This window comes from Piliocolobus tephrosceles, chromosome 7 (assembly GCF_002776525.5).
Source record: "Piliocolobus tephrosceles isolate RC106 chromosome 7, ASM277652v3, whole genome shotgun sequence".
Classification (NCBI taxonomy): Eukaryota; Metazoa; Chordata; class Mammalia; order Primates; family Cercopithecidae; genus Piliocolobus; species Piliocolobus tephrosceles.
The window spans coordinates 70,578,738-70,596,907 of NC_045440.1; the positions used below are offsets into that span (position 1 = coordinate 70,578,738).

The 18,170-nt window shown below is 40.4% G+C and overlaps 1 protein-coding gene across 6 annotated transcripts in view; it reads left to right on the forward strand.

The window, feature by feature from the left end:
• SULF1 (sulfatase 1) overlaps positions 1–18,170 on the forward strand; it is a 192,105-nt gene that overhangs the window by 143,316 nt on the left and 30,619 nt on the right. For all 6 annotated transcript variants that reach the window (XR_003309603.2, XR_003309602.2, XM_023222412.1 and 3 more), the window contains 5 exons: positions 11,893–12,109; positions 14,756–15,008; positions 16,313–16,409; positions 16,871–16,965; positions 17,270–17,335. Coding sequence is in view for 4 of the 6 variants with exons in the window: in XM_023222412.1 (XP_023078180.1) it covers positions 11,893–12,109; positions 14,756–15,008; positions 16,313–16,409; positions 16,871–16,965; positions 17,270–17,335 (728 nt within the window). In the remaining 2 variants the exon portion in view is untranslated. The remainder of the gene's footprint in view (positions 1–11,892; positions 12,110–14,755; positions 15,009–16,312; positions 16,410–16,870; positions 16,966–17,269; positions 17,336–18,170) is intronic.

Below are 18,170 nucleotides of genomic sequence, written 5' to 3' on the forward strand. Positions count from 1 at the left end.
CAGACACTCCCCATCCCCCTACACAATCACACTCATACACATGTGCACACTCATGGGCAAATCTCAACCTCTGTCTTAAAGCATGTTTGTTCCACAGAGAACAAAGAGCAGTGATGCTCAATGCTGGTGGCACATTAAACTCACCTGGGGCTTGGCACTGTAGCTCATGGCTTACTCCCATAATCCCAGCACTTTGGGAGGCAGGAGTTCTAAACCCCTGAGCCCAGGAGTTCTAGACCAACCTAGGCAACCTACGGAGACACTGTCTCCACACACAAACAAAATAGCCAGGCATGGCGGTGTGTGCCTGCAGTACCAGCTACTCAGGAGGCTGAGGTGGGAGGATTGCTTGAGCCTGGAAAGTCGAGGCTGCAGTGAGCCATGATCATGCCACTGCACCCCAGCCTGGGTGACTGAGTGAGACCTTGTCTCAGAAAAACAAAAAATAAAATAACAGAAAAATAAAAAATAAACTCACCTGGGTGGCACTTGAAAAATGCTGCTGCACACCCCAGACCAACCAGGTTAAAAATGTCTAGAAGTGAGGCCAAGCAATCTATTTTTTAATGAGGTTAAGAATCACAGGCCTAGAACCAGAAAATACCAAAGTTTGAAGGAATCTTAGAAATCTTCGAAGTTGAATGGTATCATTTTTCTGATAAGGAAATTTAGGTCCGGAAAAGTTAAGCTACAAACCCAAAGCCAAAACCTGCATCTCTTCACTTCGCATTGAGTACTTTCTTCCCTGTAACATGCTGCCACTGCAAAATTGCAAGACAGATTTTCCCTTTGAAACTATGAAAGGCAGTTGCCACTCACGTTGGTTCTCAACCCAGACTGCACATTAGAATCATATGGGCAGCTTTAAAAATGCTTATGTTTAAGTCCCAGCCCAGACAAGTTAAATCAGAACCTCTGGGTACGAGACCCAGGTATCAGTGTTTTTTCCAAGCTCCCCTGATGATTCCTATGTGCAGACAAGCTTGAGATCCACAAATGTCAAGTGAGCATTATTGGGCTGGTTTTTCTTCTTCTTCTTCTAGGCATAGGTATTGACATCTTAAATAGGAGCTACATAAAAGAGAAATTCCCTGGGCATTAGATTTTGAAATACACTTTACATATTATCTGGCATTTAAGAGGAAAAAAGCAGCTTGCTTTGTTTTGATAGGGCAAATATCACATCCTTTTGATGAGTTGTTGAATTCCAGCATCTTGACAATTTAGTTTGCCTTTCTACTACTGGATCAATATAAAATCAAACATTTGTTTAAAAATCTGTGAGGACCCCTGCATCAAGCAAGCTGATGCTATTATAATAGAAATAGAATGTAGTTTGTTGAGTGGAAACTGGTTTAGCTCCAGGATCTTTGTTCCTTTCCAAAACTATCTCTCTGGCCATATATCCCTCTGACCCTTTGTGACCAGTTGCAGAGCATGCATAATAAGACATTTACCATTGAGATCCTCCTAGAATTGTTAGTTTTCCAGAAGCAGACAGCTTGTTTCCCAAAACTCAAGGAACCCTGGTCAAAATAGCAGCATGGCTCATAGAAATCTTCCCCTGGCTTACCTGATTCCAGGGGGCCCATCCAGAAGGATTGAGCTCCCAATGCCATCCTCCTACTGAATTCTCCTCTGTGCTTGGATCCATTGTGGACCACTCAGCCATTAAACCTTGCTTCCTTACCTCTTCAAACTATGCTGAAGCTCATGTCTGAACAGTTGTGCATCTAATTAGATATTTTGCTTCTGTGCATTTGTTCTAAACAAGTCAAAAAAAAAAAAAAGACAAACAAGAGAATAGGCATTTTACTCACAAACTATATAATACAGCCCCGTTCTGCTTAATTTGTATTGTGTCTTCTTTTCCACCATTTCCTAACAGCCCTCCGTAGTCAGGTCCTCCTCTGTGTTTCTTAAACATTACCTGCGAATCCCACTTTCTCACTTGTATGGATGTTGTTACTTCTCTCTTCTCACCTAAGGCTTACCTGAAGACTCGTACAGAGAATGGTCTCTCTGTTTGAGTTTTCTCTTTTTCATTCTCTTTTTTCATCAGTATCCTGATCAAGGTGCTTTGGGATTACATCCTGGATATACCGCTTCCTTGGTATTTGACTATGTGCAAGTTTCTTAACCTAACTCTGCCTCAGTTTCTTCATCTATAAAATGGGCATCATAATAGTTCTTGCCTCAGAGGTTGTTGTAAATATTATATGAGTTAAATGTATCAAGCTTCTGGGACAATGTCTAGGACATAGAAAGCACTCAACAAATGCTGGTTGTCAATCATTGGCCAAGATCAGTTTACCAATTTCATTTTCTAGGAATTACAATAATCATACATCTTCCAACATTCCAGTGTTGACTTTTACAAGTGATTATCCAGATTAAAATCTATAGTAGGTAACATTTGTCTCTCTTCTGCTTCTTCTCCCTTTCTGTTTTCCCTCCCCCTCTCTTTCCCATCTCATACCATCTCAAAGGAAACAAGCCAGGAGATAAATCCTCCTGGCACAAGTAACACTATTTAATATTTGTGAGAGAAAATTCGACAATGACTTCAGCTAAGTAGCAGTTTGGACAAAGATGTGAATATGATCTTTGTATATTCCCCAGTGTTAAGATAAATATTTTAAACACATGTCCACATGCAGGTAACTGTTTTTTATGATGTCCATTTTGGCATGAAGAATAATCAGATTATCACAAAATTACTGTACAGTTGTGACATTTCAGTGAACATGATTTGACCTGCATTATCACCAAATCCATGTCGTAAGACATATGATAACCAAGAACTAGTGTATGTTTATGAATAAAATTAAGCTTTCACTGCAGTGCACCTTTGGAGAAGTTGTAGCCAATTTTTAAATTTTTTATTTTTATTTCAATAATTTTTGGGATACAAGTGGTTTGGGGTTACATGGATAAACTCTTAAGTTAGATTTCTGAGATTTTAGTGCATCCATCACCCAAGCAGTGTATACTGTACCCAGTATGTAGTCTTTTATCCCTCACCTGCTTCCCAACCTTCCCCTCCAAGTCCTCAAAGTTTATTATATCATTCTTATGGTTTTGCGTCTTCATAGCTTAGCGCCCGTTTGTGAGAACATACAATATTTGGTTTTCCATTCCTGAGTTACTTCACTTAGAATAATGGTCTCCAGCTGCATCCAAGTTGCTGCAAAATACATTATTTTGGTCCTTTTTATTCCTGAGTAGTGTTCCATGGTGTATATATACCACATTTTCTTTATCCACTTGTTAGTCAATGGGCATTTAGGCAGGGTTCCATATTTTTGTGATTGCTACTTGTGCCGCTATAAACATGCCTATGCATATGTCCTTTTCATATAATGACTTCTTTTCCTTTGGGTAGATACCCAGTAGTAGGGTTGCTGGATCAAATGGCAGTTCCATTCTTAGTTCTTTAAGGAATCTCCATACTGTTTTCTGTAAAGGTTGCACTGATTTACATTCTCACCAGCAGTGCAAAAGTGCTCCTTTTTGCCACATTCACACCAACATCTATTGTTTTGCTTTGTTTTGACTTTTTAATTATAGCCATTCTTGCAGGAGTAAGGTGGTATCTCATTGTGGTTTTAATTTGCATTCCGTGATGAGTAATGATGTTGAGTATTTTTTCATGCTGTTAGCTGTTTGTGTATCTTCTTTTGAGAATTGCTGTTCATTTCTTTACCCTACTTTTTGATAGAATTTTTTTTTCTTGCTGATTTGTTGAGTTACTTTGTAGATTCTGGATGTTAGTCCTTTGTTGGATGCATAGTTTGCAAATATTTTCTCCCACTCTGTGGGTTGTCTGTTTACTCTGCTGATTATTTCTTTTGCTGCACAGAAGCTTTCTTAGTTTAATCAGGTCTCATTCATTTATTTTGGGGTTCTTTATATTTGCTTTTAGGGTCTTAGTCATGAATTCTTTGCCTAAGTCAATGTCTAGAAGAGTTTTTCCAATGTTATCTTCTCAAATGTTTATAGCTTTGGGTCTTAGATTTAAGTCTTTGAACCATCTTGAGTTGATTTTTGTATAAGGTGAGAGATGGGAATCCAGTTTCATTCTTCTACATGTGGCTTGCCAGTTTTCGCAGCACCACTTGTTGAATAGGGTGTCCTTACCTCAATTTATGTTTTTGTTTGCTTTGTCGCAGATGAGTTGGTGGTAAGTATTTGGCTTTATTTCTGGGTTCTCTATTCTATTCCATTCTGCGTGCCTGTTTTTATGCCAGTACCATGCTGCTTTGGTAATTATAGGCTTGTAGTATAATTAGAAGTCAGGTAATGTGATGCCTACAGATTTGGGGTTTTTTTGCTTTGTATTGTTTTGGTGAAGCCAATTTTGGGTGTTTTTTGTTTGTGTGTGTGTTTCTTACTCATGAAAATGGACACAAGTAGGCATAAGTAAGAACAGAGAACAACATCCTTAACCAGTCTGAGAAATATTTGCAATTCAAAATGCAGAAATTATAATGATTATTTAGCGGATACTTCAGGAAGGAAAAGCAATTGGAGGTCATCTAATATTGCACTAAGTATTTTACATGGAAAACTGTTCTGTGAGATACATATTATGCCCATTTTAGATATGAAGAGACTGAAGCTCAGATGGGAAAATAACTTGACCAAAGTCACACAGCTAGAAGAATGACAAACCTGAGTTCAAACCAAGATCTGGGTGACTCAAAGCTTCTGTCTCCCTCACCAAATAATAATTATTTTGTACACTTTACCACCAGAAAACATTAGCTTGCCCAGGATTGGATAAACCTTTTAAAGGCCAATTACAGTACTGCTATATGTTCATATAGTACATCTTTTCCTTAGAACTTCAAAACACTCAAACAATCTATTCTCATGTCTATCCATGAAGCCAGGAGAGCAAGTATTATTTAATCAGATGTGGAATCCAGAAAAACAAAAGGATTCTGCAATTTGCTCAAAACCATAGAGTTAACAGCAAAAAATAAAATAAAATTAAGGTTTTTGAATCCCAACCCAATACTCCTCTCCATTAAAAATGGCTACCTCTTATCAAGTATACATTAGATCACATTCTTTAAGTAATAAACCATGTGTGTGTATGTGTGTAATAATAATAATAATAGCAGCTGCTTTTGTTGAGTGCCTGCCATGTACTGAGTCCTTCCCGTGTGTTATCACTAATGCTCCTGACTCTGAAAGGGTAATGTGGCATATCTGACTTGCTCAGAGCCACATAGCCACGTGATAGAGCTGGTGTTAAAATCCAGGCTTTTTGAGCTTGCAAATCCAGACTTTTTCCTTTAAGCCACACCGATGAATACAAAACACCTTTCCAAGTCCAAGACAGAAGATAGGTAATATTCACTACTACGAAATCCTATTTCAGTAAAAGACTTGTGACAGCACTCTGCGTTGTAGTGAGGATTAAATGAAAAATTCATAAAGCGTGCTCCAGAGCAGTACCTGCTGTCAAGCAAGAGTTAAATAAATGATCATAATCACGGTAGTCAAGATGATGATGAATGAAGTTGTCTGAAATGCATTTGACATATTTCTCATTAGATTTGATTCCACCAAACTAGCTGCACACTATTTGTATCCTCATACCAAAATTACCAGCCTTCTCTTCTTCGTCTGGTGTTATTTATGTACAGGCAGATATAATCAATCAAAAACATTAACACATAATTACCTAACCGAGTGATTCTGTGCTGAGCTAACTTCTGGGAATGACTCAGGAATATGAGACATGGCCCTTGCCCTTAATTCCAACTTCCAGCATAGTTAGAAAGGCTAAAAGAAAATTATAAGAACTTAAAAAATTACTTAAGTAGTTTTATCTAGCACCTCGCCCATAATTGGTGTGCAGAAATATTTGTGGAATGACTGCGTGCTAAATTATTGGCACAGACTGATAAGTCAAACAGAAGGAGAACTGAAATGTAGTTGAAGAAAAGAATTTGCAGAAGGAATGAACCATCAGTGAAGATGGAGACAATCAGATTTGGCAATTCACTGATTTACTGATAAACTTCAAGAGCATAGATAAAAGCAAGACAGTGTGACAGCTCTGTTTCTGCAAGGGCATTTGTTGAACAAAGCTTATGTCTGTGGCTGACTCCACACATCCCATTAGCAGGTGCCTCACCTGAGCTCAGGCTTTCATCTGATTCCTGAAACTCCTGCAATGCAAAAACCATCTCTTCTCATTATTTTGACTATTTAAATGGCTTGCCACATGAGTTTCAGAGCAATTCTTTCAGAAATTCTCTTTTTCTGCCTCCTTCTATAAACTTTCTAAGATTACCACTTTAGTTGCAGCTGTTTCAAGGTTTTATTGTGCAGTCATAAAAATTGTCATGATATCTAGTTCTAAAATGGCTGTAGCAATGTGTGGTAATTACATTTCATTAAAATTCCTAGTATGCTTGCCAGTAGGAAGATTTTCAAAGCCTCTAGTTAATTACTTTATCTAACAGGGTGTATGACTTTTTCAAAGGGTCCATGGTAGAAGATATAATTGACATTTTTGTTTGTGGCTCTTGCTTTATCCAAGTATGTGTGTAGATACATGTATATATGTAGTATGTATGGATAATATATGTTTGTATGCATGTGTGTAGATATATATGCATATATGTATGTATATTTGATTTTGTATGCTACATTATCATAGCCAAGGACAGTGCCAGACATCCAGTGTGGTTAAATTCAACTCTTCAGGAAGGAAACACCGTTTCCCTTCTTCTCTATCCCGTAGGAAATCAACAAAGAATTTGGCTAATGGGAAATTCAACTTGGATTCCAAATAGCCTAAGTCACTAAAACTTCTGCCTACACCTTTGTGTTCTACAGGAATCTACTTGTACCCTCAGATCCTCCAGGGCAAAAAACAAACAAAATAGGCAGAATTCTTTGAATGCATTGTGATTATAAAAACCACAGGTTTTCACTATGGTCATGTGCTTTAAAAATTAGTATTTGTACTAAAGTTGATATAAATTAGATCCACAAAAAGACTTTAGGCCATTATTTTTCAAGAATGAATATATATACATATATATAATATTATATTAATATATATTTTCATATATATATATATTCTGAGATGGAGTCTTGCTGTGTCACTCAGGCTGGAGTGCAGTGGTTCAATCTTGGCTCACTGCAACCTCTGCTTCTCAGGTTCAAGCCATTCTCCTGCCTCGGCCTCCCAAATAGCTGGGACTACAGGCATGTGCCACCACCTGGCTAATATTTGTTTGTTTGTTTTTTGTTTGTTTTTTGAGACGGAGTCTTGCTCTGTCACCCAGCCTGGAGTGCAGTGGCATGATCTCAGTTCACAGCAACCTCCACCTCCCAGGTTCAAGCGATTCTCCTGCCTCAGCCTCCCAAGTAGCTAGGACTACAGACGTGCGCCACCATGCCCAGCTAATTTTTGTATTTTTAGTAGAGACAGGGTTTCACCATGTTGTCCAGGCTGGTCTTGAACTCCTGTCCTCAGGCAATTCGCCTGCCTCAGCCTCCCAAAGTTCTGGAATTCCAGGCTTGAGCCACTGTGCCTGGTCTTTTTTTTTTTTTTTTTTTTTTTTTTTTTGTATTTTTAGTAGAGAGAGGGTTTTGACACATAGGCCAGGCTAGTCTTGAACTCCTGACCTCAGACGATCCACCCACCTTGGTATCCCAAAGTGCTGAGATTACAGGCCTGAGCCACCGCACCCGTCCTCAAGAATAAAATTAGCCGTATTTTCCTGTCTGATAGAAGATGGAGCACCTCTTATGCTTCCACTTGGCTGTGGATTGTGAATTCACTAGCCAATTACTTTGCTTCTCTAGGCATTAAGCAGTCAACTCTTCATTTTTAAATGCTAGAGGCAGAGATCATCCAGGTAGATGGATAAGCCTTAAACCATTTGAATTTAAGACAGATATACATACAGACAGACACTCAAATGCCACTAATTCCCAAACGTTGCGAAGCTACAAAAAGTTATTTATTTTGGCAACACTTTCCCCAGCAATAATTCTATATGGCATATAGTTATATGTTAATGGAGATGTCTGTCAGTTTCTGAGTCCAGGCTATCTATAGTGCAGTGGCGTGATGGCATGGTCTCAACTCACTGCAGCCCCGACCCCCTGGGCTCAAGTGATCCTTGCACCTCAGCCTCCCTCCTAGTTGCTGGGACCACAGGCATGTGCCAGCATTCTTAGCCATATATATGTGTGTGTGTGTGTGTGTGTGTGTGTGTGTGTGTGTGTGTATATATATATATATATATTTTTTTTTTTTTTTTTTTTGTAGAGACAGGGTTTCACCATGTTGCCCAGGCTGTTCTCAAACTCCTGGACTCAAGCAATCCACCTGCCATGGCCTCCTGATGTACTGGGATTATAGGTTTGAGCCACCATGCCCAGCTCTGAGAACTTTTTTGATCATTTCATGGCACATCCTCAAGCTAATTGGATAGCCATGAATGCTATAATTGGGTCTGTGAGTGCCACAAACCCAGGCATGGAAACCACTGATGTCCGCATTAAATGGCAGAATCATGGAACAGGCCACATGCAGTTTTCAGCTAAGTCAAAATTCTGTCACTTATCAACTAACTGTGGAGAGAGCACAAGGATAACTGGTTTCACTCAAATACAGCACATAGTCCTGAAAGCATAGGTGCACTGATAGTATTCATTCATCAGTGGAGTCATTTTCTGACCTGCTTACATCAGTACATTTCTAGACACAGCTTCCTTTGCACACGCCACTCCCACCAATTACATGCATCCCTCTCAAAGACCTATGCATCTGAGCTACTTAGACTTAAATATATCCCTCCTGCCTTCCCCATGGAATCCAGCTGCAAAACTGTCCAGTAAGCAGTTGCTAATGTAAAGCAGTGGCCTAAACTCCAACGGCACATTAGAATCATCTGGGGAGCTTCTGAAAGTCCCAATGTCCAGCCAAATTTGAGAACCACTCATCTGATCTAACTTCCTGTGTTTAATTAAGTTGACTTCACAATTTTTAAGTGAAATCATCTCTAACTTAGTCCTTAGGCTGTTCTTGTTTGTGTTGCCTTTTTGCGGCTTTGTAAGTAAAATCCGCCCTCTGTATCCATGGGCTCTACATCTGTGGGTTCAACCAACTGCAGATTGAAAGAATTGAAAAAGAAAAGATGATTTCGTCTATAATGAACCTGCATAAACTTTTTTTCCTGTCATTATTCCCTAAACAAAGTAACTACTATTTATATAGCATTTTATTATATTAGGTATTACAGTTAACGTAGAGATAAAGTATACAAGAGTGTGTATGTAGGTTAAATAGAAATACTATATTTTACATCACAGACTTGAGCATTCATGGATTTGGGTATCTGCAGGGCATCCTGGACCCAATTCTCAGTGGATCCTGAGGGATGACTCATTAGTTGCCTGTCTGTCCCTTGAGCTCCTGCTTCTCTGGATGAAGATGTTAAACATTCAAGACATTCTAGCCAATCCAGAAAAAAAGGTTGTACCCTGATATGGCTTGAAACAACCAAATTCAGGAGTACTAAGAGTATAAAGGGCTAAAGCAAAATCATAGAAGAAGCCCTGTATCTCTAGGATTTGGGGATTATATAGTAGAAGCCAAAAAGCAGCTCTGATAATTCAACATGTATTGAAGACATACAACTCCCTTAGGAGAAAACAAATCATGCCTCTGCATCTTGGTTCATTGTGAATAACTGCATGTCATTTTGTACATGAGTGTCAGTTATCTGCAAGGCCGTCTAGGACCTTTGACCAAACCTTTGACCAAACTTGCAGTAGGACACTTTGCAACAAAGATGTCAAGCCAGATATGGTACCGGTACAAGAGGGGGATATGAGATCTTTTAAATGATGCATGAAAGAACATCTTTTATTTAATAATTATCTATTTGAATATATTTGAAAATATACGTGGCACAAAAAAAACGTACTTTTACAGTGCAGATAGTATTGTACTGTCCATAGGTTAGAAATGCATCCATTTAAAGAAGAGCTTCTCACTCTTTAGATATGAACAAAAACAATGAAGGATAAAGAGAAGTTTCAGTAGATAATAGTACACAACTGATAGACCTACACGGAAAGGAAAAAAGACAAAAGTTTGATAACACTATATTTTAACTCTGTGACAACTGTGGCCAATTAAAATTAAATATTCTTCCCGCCTCCCAAATTAATTTTGTAGGGAGAAGGGGGAAAATAAAATGTAAAAGAAGTTATTCAGTCTTTAAGTAAGATGTGGAGGATCCCAGAAAACGACCCCCAGGGTGAAAAGCTATTATTTCAGCCAGATTGAGATTCAGTAAGTGCAAGGACACTTAGTCCAGAGGCAGTGTCATATTTACTCGGACGTAAGCCTGCAGCATCTGTGGCAGGCGTGGTAGAAAGCTCAGTCTAGAAAAGTCAGTGCAAGCTCCCCATATGTGTCTGTTGGGAAGTGAACTCTGTCTCACATAGGAGCATGCCCACTCTCTGCTGAGTGTGCAATTGAAACTGGAGAGTTCCCTGATCCCCTTCACAGGATGTGCAAGAGGGGTATGGCACACCTGCTCGGTCACCACCACTGCTCAAACCCCTGATGAGAGGGGGAGCACACAGATGGGCAGGTACAGGAACCAGGGCACGTCCTTTGGGCTCCAGCCCTGCAGTAGTATCTAGGGGCAGGCACCTATGGCCCCAGTGTTACAATGCTCTTTTAGCCTTGCCATCTGCAGACAGATTGTTAACCAGCTCAATGGACCCTCTGCCTTTTGACAAGGGCAGAGGGCCACCAGCATGACAGCTTTCTGTATTCCAAGCTCTTGCCTAGCTCCTAGAAGAATCAGGTCACGCACGGGCTTGAAGGATGAATGCAGAATTTTACTGAGTGGTGGAGGTGGCTCTCAGTAGGACGGATGGGGAGCCAGAAGTGGGGATGGAGTGGGAAGATGATCTTCCCCAGTTTGGCCACTGGACAGCCACACTCCTCTCCGACCACCCCCAGCCAAGCTCCTCTCAGTGTTCAGACATTCCTCCTCTTCTGTCTTTCTCTGCCACCTTGTTCCACCATTCGTCTGCTTGTCTCCTCATCTCCTTGCCTGCTTCTGGAGACTGGGTTTCAGGGTGTACATGGGCACAGGATAGGGGGCATGGCAGGCCATAAACAACTTTTGGGGTACAAAAACAAGAATGCCTGTCCCCATTTAGGGCCGTAGGTCCCCAGGCTTGAGGGTGGGGCCTTTACCAGGAAACTACCTTCTTCTACCCAGTGTTTCCCTGTCTGCTGTCCATATCACAATGTTCTTAGAAGGATAAGAAAAGACACAAAAGAAAGCCTGACAAGTTTGCTAATGTCTGGTGTCTGTGAGAGTTGGCTTGCCCCATGATGGGCTCAATTAAACTCATCTCTGTCTTCCTCATGTGCCACTCTTCCCTGGCTCACATTAGAAATTCAGGAGCGGAGAACAAAGCGGCCAAGTTTGTTTTTCCAGAGCAAGAGGGGTCTGGTGAAAGCAGTCCTGACAGCTGCACTGTGTGTCTTGATGAACTAACAGCTTTTACATGTTTCATTCAAGACTGTTTAGTCTGCGTGCTGAGGATTCATATATCAGTTTTTGGCTCTAGTGTCATTGAGGTAGTTTGATTTCCAGTGATTTCGTTGTCATCTGTATTTGCCTACAGTGAAAGAAATAACTGAGAGTCGAGTTATTGCGGGGTCACTTAAAAGCTTGCCTTTCTTCATTCACTCTCCTGAAAGATATTGCCAGTGCTCCTAAAAAAAAGAAAAGAAAAAAAAAAAAAAAACTAAGGGAGCGGCTCTTAATCAATAACACCTGGAGCAGAATCGATAAACTGCTTTCACTTTGGCTTTTGCAGAAGTGGCAATGCATTGAGGATACATCTGGCAAGCTTCGAATTCACAAGTGTAAAGGACCCAGTGACCTGCTCACAGTCCGGCAGAGCACGCGGAACCTCTATGCTCGCGGCTTCCATGACAGAGACAAAGAGTGCAGTTGTAGAGAGTCCGGTTACCGTGCCAGCAGAAGCCAAAGAAAGAGTCAACGGCAATTCTTGAGAAACCAGGGGACTCCAAGTAAGCCACACTTTTGTGACCATCTCGATGGTGGCCTAGGCCTGTGGGAATAAACAATAGAGAGACGAAAGGGTTGCTCCTTCTACATTTTAGATATTATCAATGCATCATTTTCAGGCTAAAAGCACATCGTTGCTCTATTTAAAATAAGAAAGTTAAGATTAATGTGACATTTTGCTTTGCAAACATTTTCACTTAAGCATAGAATGAAAATATATGCTAAAAGCACCAGAAGTGAAACATGCACACATAAAAGAGTTCATAAAATGGCTATTCCAAAAGGTAAAGGATATGGTTTAAGTCCATTTTATTTTACCGCAATGCCAATGTCCTGATTTGTCTGCCTTAAGTTGCTTTTAAAAAAGAGTAAACACAGGTTTCAGTGTGTATGCATTTAACTTTAAGAGGAAAAGCATAAACACTTTTTTAAGGCATATATTTTAATCTCTGTTTTACGACAATGTATGTATTTTTTAATTCCGTCAAATCGTTGGATCTTGTTGACTGGCAGGGACAAACTAGTTGAATTCAGTATGAAAAGCACTTCCTAGCATCTTCTTAATAAAACCTCGATTAGGCAGCTATGAGAAACCTATGATTACATAAATGTGAAAAGCCAGACTGACACCTTCCACGAAAGAATGAATCTAGTACCACCTAGTGGAGTAACATGAAAAATGACTCAATTTTATGGTGATTTCTTTCTATAATGGTTTGGAAAGAAGCAACTTAAGTAAATTAAATTCAATGTCAAAGATTTGGGAATCAAATCATACACTAGCACAATGGAAGCCCTGAGAACAGGCATTTTTATGGTAGACTCCACAATATGGGCTTTAGGGGCATTTGCCCTGATACTTCATCCAAAACTGTTAAGTGTTTTCCATGTGTATATGGATATTTGTTTCCATGTCAACAACTTTTAACAAATTTTAAAGGAATCCATAAGCCAAAATGCTAAGAATCTTTGGGAGATTTTTTTCTTCCCTGAGAGAAAAATTCCAGGTCTAATAACTCACACAAAGATATCAAATTTCTGAAAATCAGTAAGGCCAGGTGCGATGACTCATGCCCGTAATCCCAGCACTTTGGGAGGCCAAGGCAGGCAGATCATTTGAGTTCAGGGATTCGAGACCAGCCTGACCAACCTGGTGAAACCTCATCTCAAAAAAATTAGCTGGGCATGGTAGCACATGCCTGTAATCCCAGCTACTTCTGAGGTAGGAGAATCGCTTGAACCTGGGATGCAGAGGTGGCAGTGAGCCGAGATCGCACCACTGCACTCCAGCCGGGTTGACAGAGTGAGACTCCGTCTCAAAAAAAAAAAAAAATTAATAAGGAACTAGGACCCCTGGCATGCTGCTTTTTCAGAAGCTGATCAGCAACATTCAGCTTAGAAGAAAGTATGCCCTCTTCTCTTCCAGAAAGTTCGACCTTGTTTCCCAGGCACTGACCATAAAGCCCATTGATTTTTCAGTATTAGGCCCAAACACAGGTCTAGGGCAGCTCTTTCAAACTGTATGGAATCTTGTGTATTTGACAACAGGAGTCGATTTTCACCCTTTCTGCAAGGATGGAATTCAGGGCACTCTTATTGACCCCCCTACCGTCACGGAGGTTGCTCCCTGATCTGGAAACTGCAGGATTCTCCTAAGAGCTGTCTCAGAAGCATGATAATTCTGATTCCACAGCCAGTATGCCCCACTTCTTTCTGTGTTAGGCTAATGAGATAAGGCCAGATGAATATGCTGCTACAGAGCTAAGAGCATCCAGTGTTTGCACATTGAAGTTCTTATCTGGTACACATGAGCTCTTAAAAAGGTTCCATAGTCACCAGAAAGCATGCTGCCCTCTCCCGATCCCTGCCCACCCCCCCCCCCCCCGCCTTAACCCTCCTCTGCCAGGTATAAAAGTGAGTTGGCTGATGAAAGCATTAGCAAAATTTAATTCTTCTTAGAGTAATCCTCTGCTATTTGTACAAATAGAAGTTGTCCAGAGCATTTGCCTTTTTGAAAACGCAGCCCAATGTAGTGGTAAGGCTTTATAGTCTGAGAGATTATAGTCCTAGCTCCATAAGCTTGCAAAATGTATGTGACATTCAAAACTTCAGTTTTCTCGTCCATAAAATAAGGATGAACCTGTATTGACAATCTGATGTTTTTGTATGTAAGGGTTTTCATAATAATACCTGTCTTTCAAGACTCTGGATTAGAGATAAATAGGAAGTATATAATACATAGCAAAAGCTCAATAAATGATAGCCATTATTATTAATACCATAATTGGGAATATGGTTTTATCCAAAAAAATAGCCTGAGCAGTTCACGTTGAAAACCAAATGTAGAAGTTCACAGCCTGCCACGAGTAAAAAGGATCCTAAAAATCACCTGGACCAACCCCTCACTTGACAGATGAAGGGCTGGAGGCCCAGAGAAGTATGTCATCCATCACACTGCCAGGCAATGGCACTGCCAGGACGAGAATCCAACCTCTGCTACCGTGAATTGCAGGCACCACCATGCCGCTCAGCAATGGAGCATGGACTGCTTTCTCCTCTCCAGGATCCTTCCTGGACCAGGTGATCACTTTCTTCCCTTGTAAGCTATATCAGGACGTCCATAGTAACGTATCTTCCCTTACTTCTAGAGTACAAGCCCCGATTTGTCCATACTCGGCAGACACGTTCTTTGTCCGTCGAATTTGAAGGCGAAATATATGACATAAATCTGGAAGAAGAAGAATTACAAGTGTTGCAACCAAGAAACATTGCTAAGCGTCATGATGAAGGCCACGAGGGGCCAAGAGATCTCCAGGCTTCCAGTGGTGGCAACAGGGGCAGGATGCTGGCAGATAGCAGCAACGCCGTGGGCCCACCTACCACTGTCCGAGTGACACACAAGTAAGAAGACTTTATTTGTTGACTAGGGTTGAGTTCAGAATTACCACCACAACACACCATATTATCACCATTTTGCACTTGGCAAAAAAGCAGTATCACTTGGCAATACGGTGCCTGAGGGCTGGCCTACGTAGCAACTGAGGGTTAAAGAAACAATGAGTCCATGCAATCATAGGCTTCGACAGGTGCTTTGGGTTTGATTTCACATTAAGACTGATCAGCTAGGAAGCCAGCCAGAGTAATTCCATCACATCTTGATTTAGCAGGCATGGAGTTCATGAGCCTAGGCAGTTACCTTTGCAGGCATCTAGAAAACAAATGGAAACAATTTCAGAGGCTGGAAGTTCTTCCATGTTGCACGATCACTGTCACTTGGAGCAGTTGTGTGGTCACAGCCTCAGAAATGAAACACAGTCCAAGGGAGGGCAATGAGTCCCAGAGACACTTCCAGAAAGATGATGTAGGTTACAAATGGATGTAAGACATACAAATATCTAACCAGTCCAGATCACAGAGAGGGCCTTGGAAGTCATGGAGACGGGGAAGGGAGATGATTCCCTCATAGGTTTAATGAACTCACTTTGTTCTTTGGCTCGTTCCAAAGTCTACTTACTCTCATAATTAGGAAATGTTTTCTTTCTGAATTTATTAGCAAGATCTTTGTTTTCTCCCTAATTGTATCACTTTGGGGAGATGGGGCACTGTGCGCTCTGCCAGGATTTTTATCTGTGAGGTTCTGGCCTCCTAGTGCCTGAAGTTGGTACAGTTACATGCTAAGGGGTTTAGACCAGAATGCATTTCTCTTACATTATTGATTAACCCCACATCCCACCTGCTATCTATCCCTGGGGCTGTATCTTTACTTCAAAACTCAGTGGGGTACTTAGGGCACTCTCTTTTTAACAAAATGAGTGGAATTAATACTCCCCTTCTGAATCTGCTTTTCTTCAAACAAGCCATTTGCACTGTGATGTGAAAGGTCGTCCCTTTTGTTCTGTGTCAGTTGAACTTGAGTTTTTTGGTGGTATCCTGTTCATGGGGTTGTGAGTATTCAGAACTGCCTTGAAAAGTGGTCGTAGGGATGATCTTAGTCACAGAGTTGTGACACCATCCACCCATGTGACATTTTGTCCTCACTGGTGGCTAGAACATATTCCCATTGATGCTGGTCTTGGATCAGCTCAACGGTTACTGCATGTGTCAACATTAAGGATTTTGAGGATTAAAAGTTCTCTTTGCGATCTTGAGTGTTTTCTACTGTTAGAATATAAACCCATTTGACATGGTTTTGGTTTGTTTTGCAGGTGTTTTATTCTTCCCAATGACACGATCCATTGTGAGAGAGAACTGTACCACTCAGCCAGAGCGTGGAAGGACCATAAGGCATACATTGACAAAGAGGTTAGCCATGGCTGTGTGACTGTCAGATATATTCCAGACTCACACTCAGCCTGCCAGCCCTGCGGTGCCTGGTGGGACATACCATGGACACACATCATCTATAATTATGTGAAAAATTCAAAACAAAGTTATTTGTCTTTCTCCAGTGATTTAAGGATAGTCCTACTGAAAACAATATAGAGTGTGAGAAGAGACTGGGAACTGACTCCATGGCCTTTTGAAATCTCTGTGAGAAAATGATTCTGTTATAAAAAAGGAATCTGCTACTGTTTATCTGTAACACATGGGTTGGAATATAGAGTCTATATAGACATGTTTTATGCCCAGTTTGTTTCTATGTTAAGTATCATCTCAGATGAATAGCTATTATTACAAAACAGAGAAAACAAGGTGAAAAGAAAAGTACTTTGTAAAGAAAATCCTGATGTTAACATGTAATTGCTTGAAAACATGTTTTCCAGATTGAAGCTCTGCAAGATAAAATTAAGAATTTAAGAGAAGTTAGAGGACATCTGAAGAGAAGGAAGCCTGAGGAATGCAGCTGCAGTAAACAAAGGTGAGCTTGTTTCCATCCATGCTCCACTTTCCAAATTCATTTTTACACAAGCCAGAGGCATTAGCACTGGGCTCATTTTTCTCTTTTACCTATAGAATGTATGGTCATAGAGTATGATAACCTAAGCTATTTAAGTCAAATTAAATATGCTTAAACTTAAGCAGGAAGTAAAAAATCCCATTCAGCTAAAATACTTACAACACAACTGCCTTCCTTCTTTCTATTTTGCTTTCTTTTTATAAAATGAACACTTTGATCCAATGCAAGGTTATGAAGACTCACTTTTTACTCTTTTCACCTGCAGCTACTACAATAAAGAAAAAGGTGTAAAAAAGCAAGAGAAAATAAAGAGCCATCTGCACCCATTCAAGTAAGTAACTCTGTTTTCCACATTTGCTGGGAGTCAGTGAGTGTCCACTTGGCCCTTCGAAGAGGCTGGAGGGACCCCTGTGTTCCCCGCAGTGCCGCTTCAGAAGAAGTAGACCCATCTAGGAGGACACCTAGCTCATGAAGTTGAAAGCAAAGCCCCACCTCACCAAGGGACTGTAGCAGTGCTCTTGGCATCCTTTGTCGGGGAGCCATGCTGAGCTCCACTGTCATTCTGTGAGTCATTCTGTGAGTGCTCCCTACCTGGCAGATAGGACCAGTGACTAGATTTTACTCCATGCACTGGTTTCTGTGGAGAGTGCTTGAGGTTTACAGACTCTCAGTGCTGTCGGTGTTCTATAGAGTAGCCTGGAACAGTGCTGAATTGTGAAAGTGGGAAGAAACATAAATGTTTTTAAATAATAGCAAAATTTGCACGTGCAGGAGATTTAGTATTTAAACCTCAACAAAGTTTAAGCTTTTTATATAAAAAATAAAAATAAAAATAATTCTAAAAAATAAAGGCTATCTAAACATTTTCTTTGTCGAATAATTTTTTAAACCTTTTAATCCAAGCCATCTGGTTCAACTAACCTTTAACTCAATGGCTGATTGGTACTCGGCTGCCAAAAAAAATAAGCCATTTGTCCAAAGAGTGTGGCTAGCAGGATCCTCTCATTCACATTGACATTTATTTCCATCGATGTTTCCATGCACATGAAGAGAAAAATGTTGGTTCTCTTAGGTTCAATAAGGTCCCAAGAAGCTGTCACTGAATTCATTTGCCTTCAGCATTCCTTTCTTTTTTTTTTTTTTTTTTTTTTTTTTTTTTTTTTTTT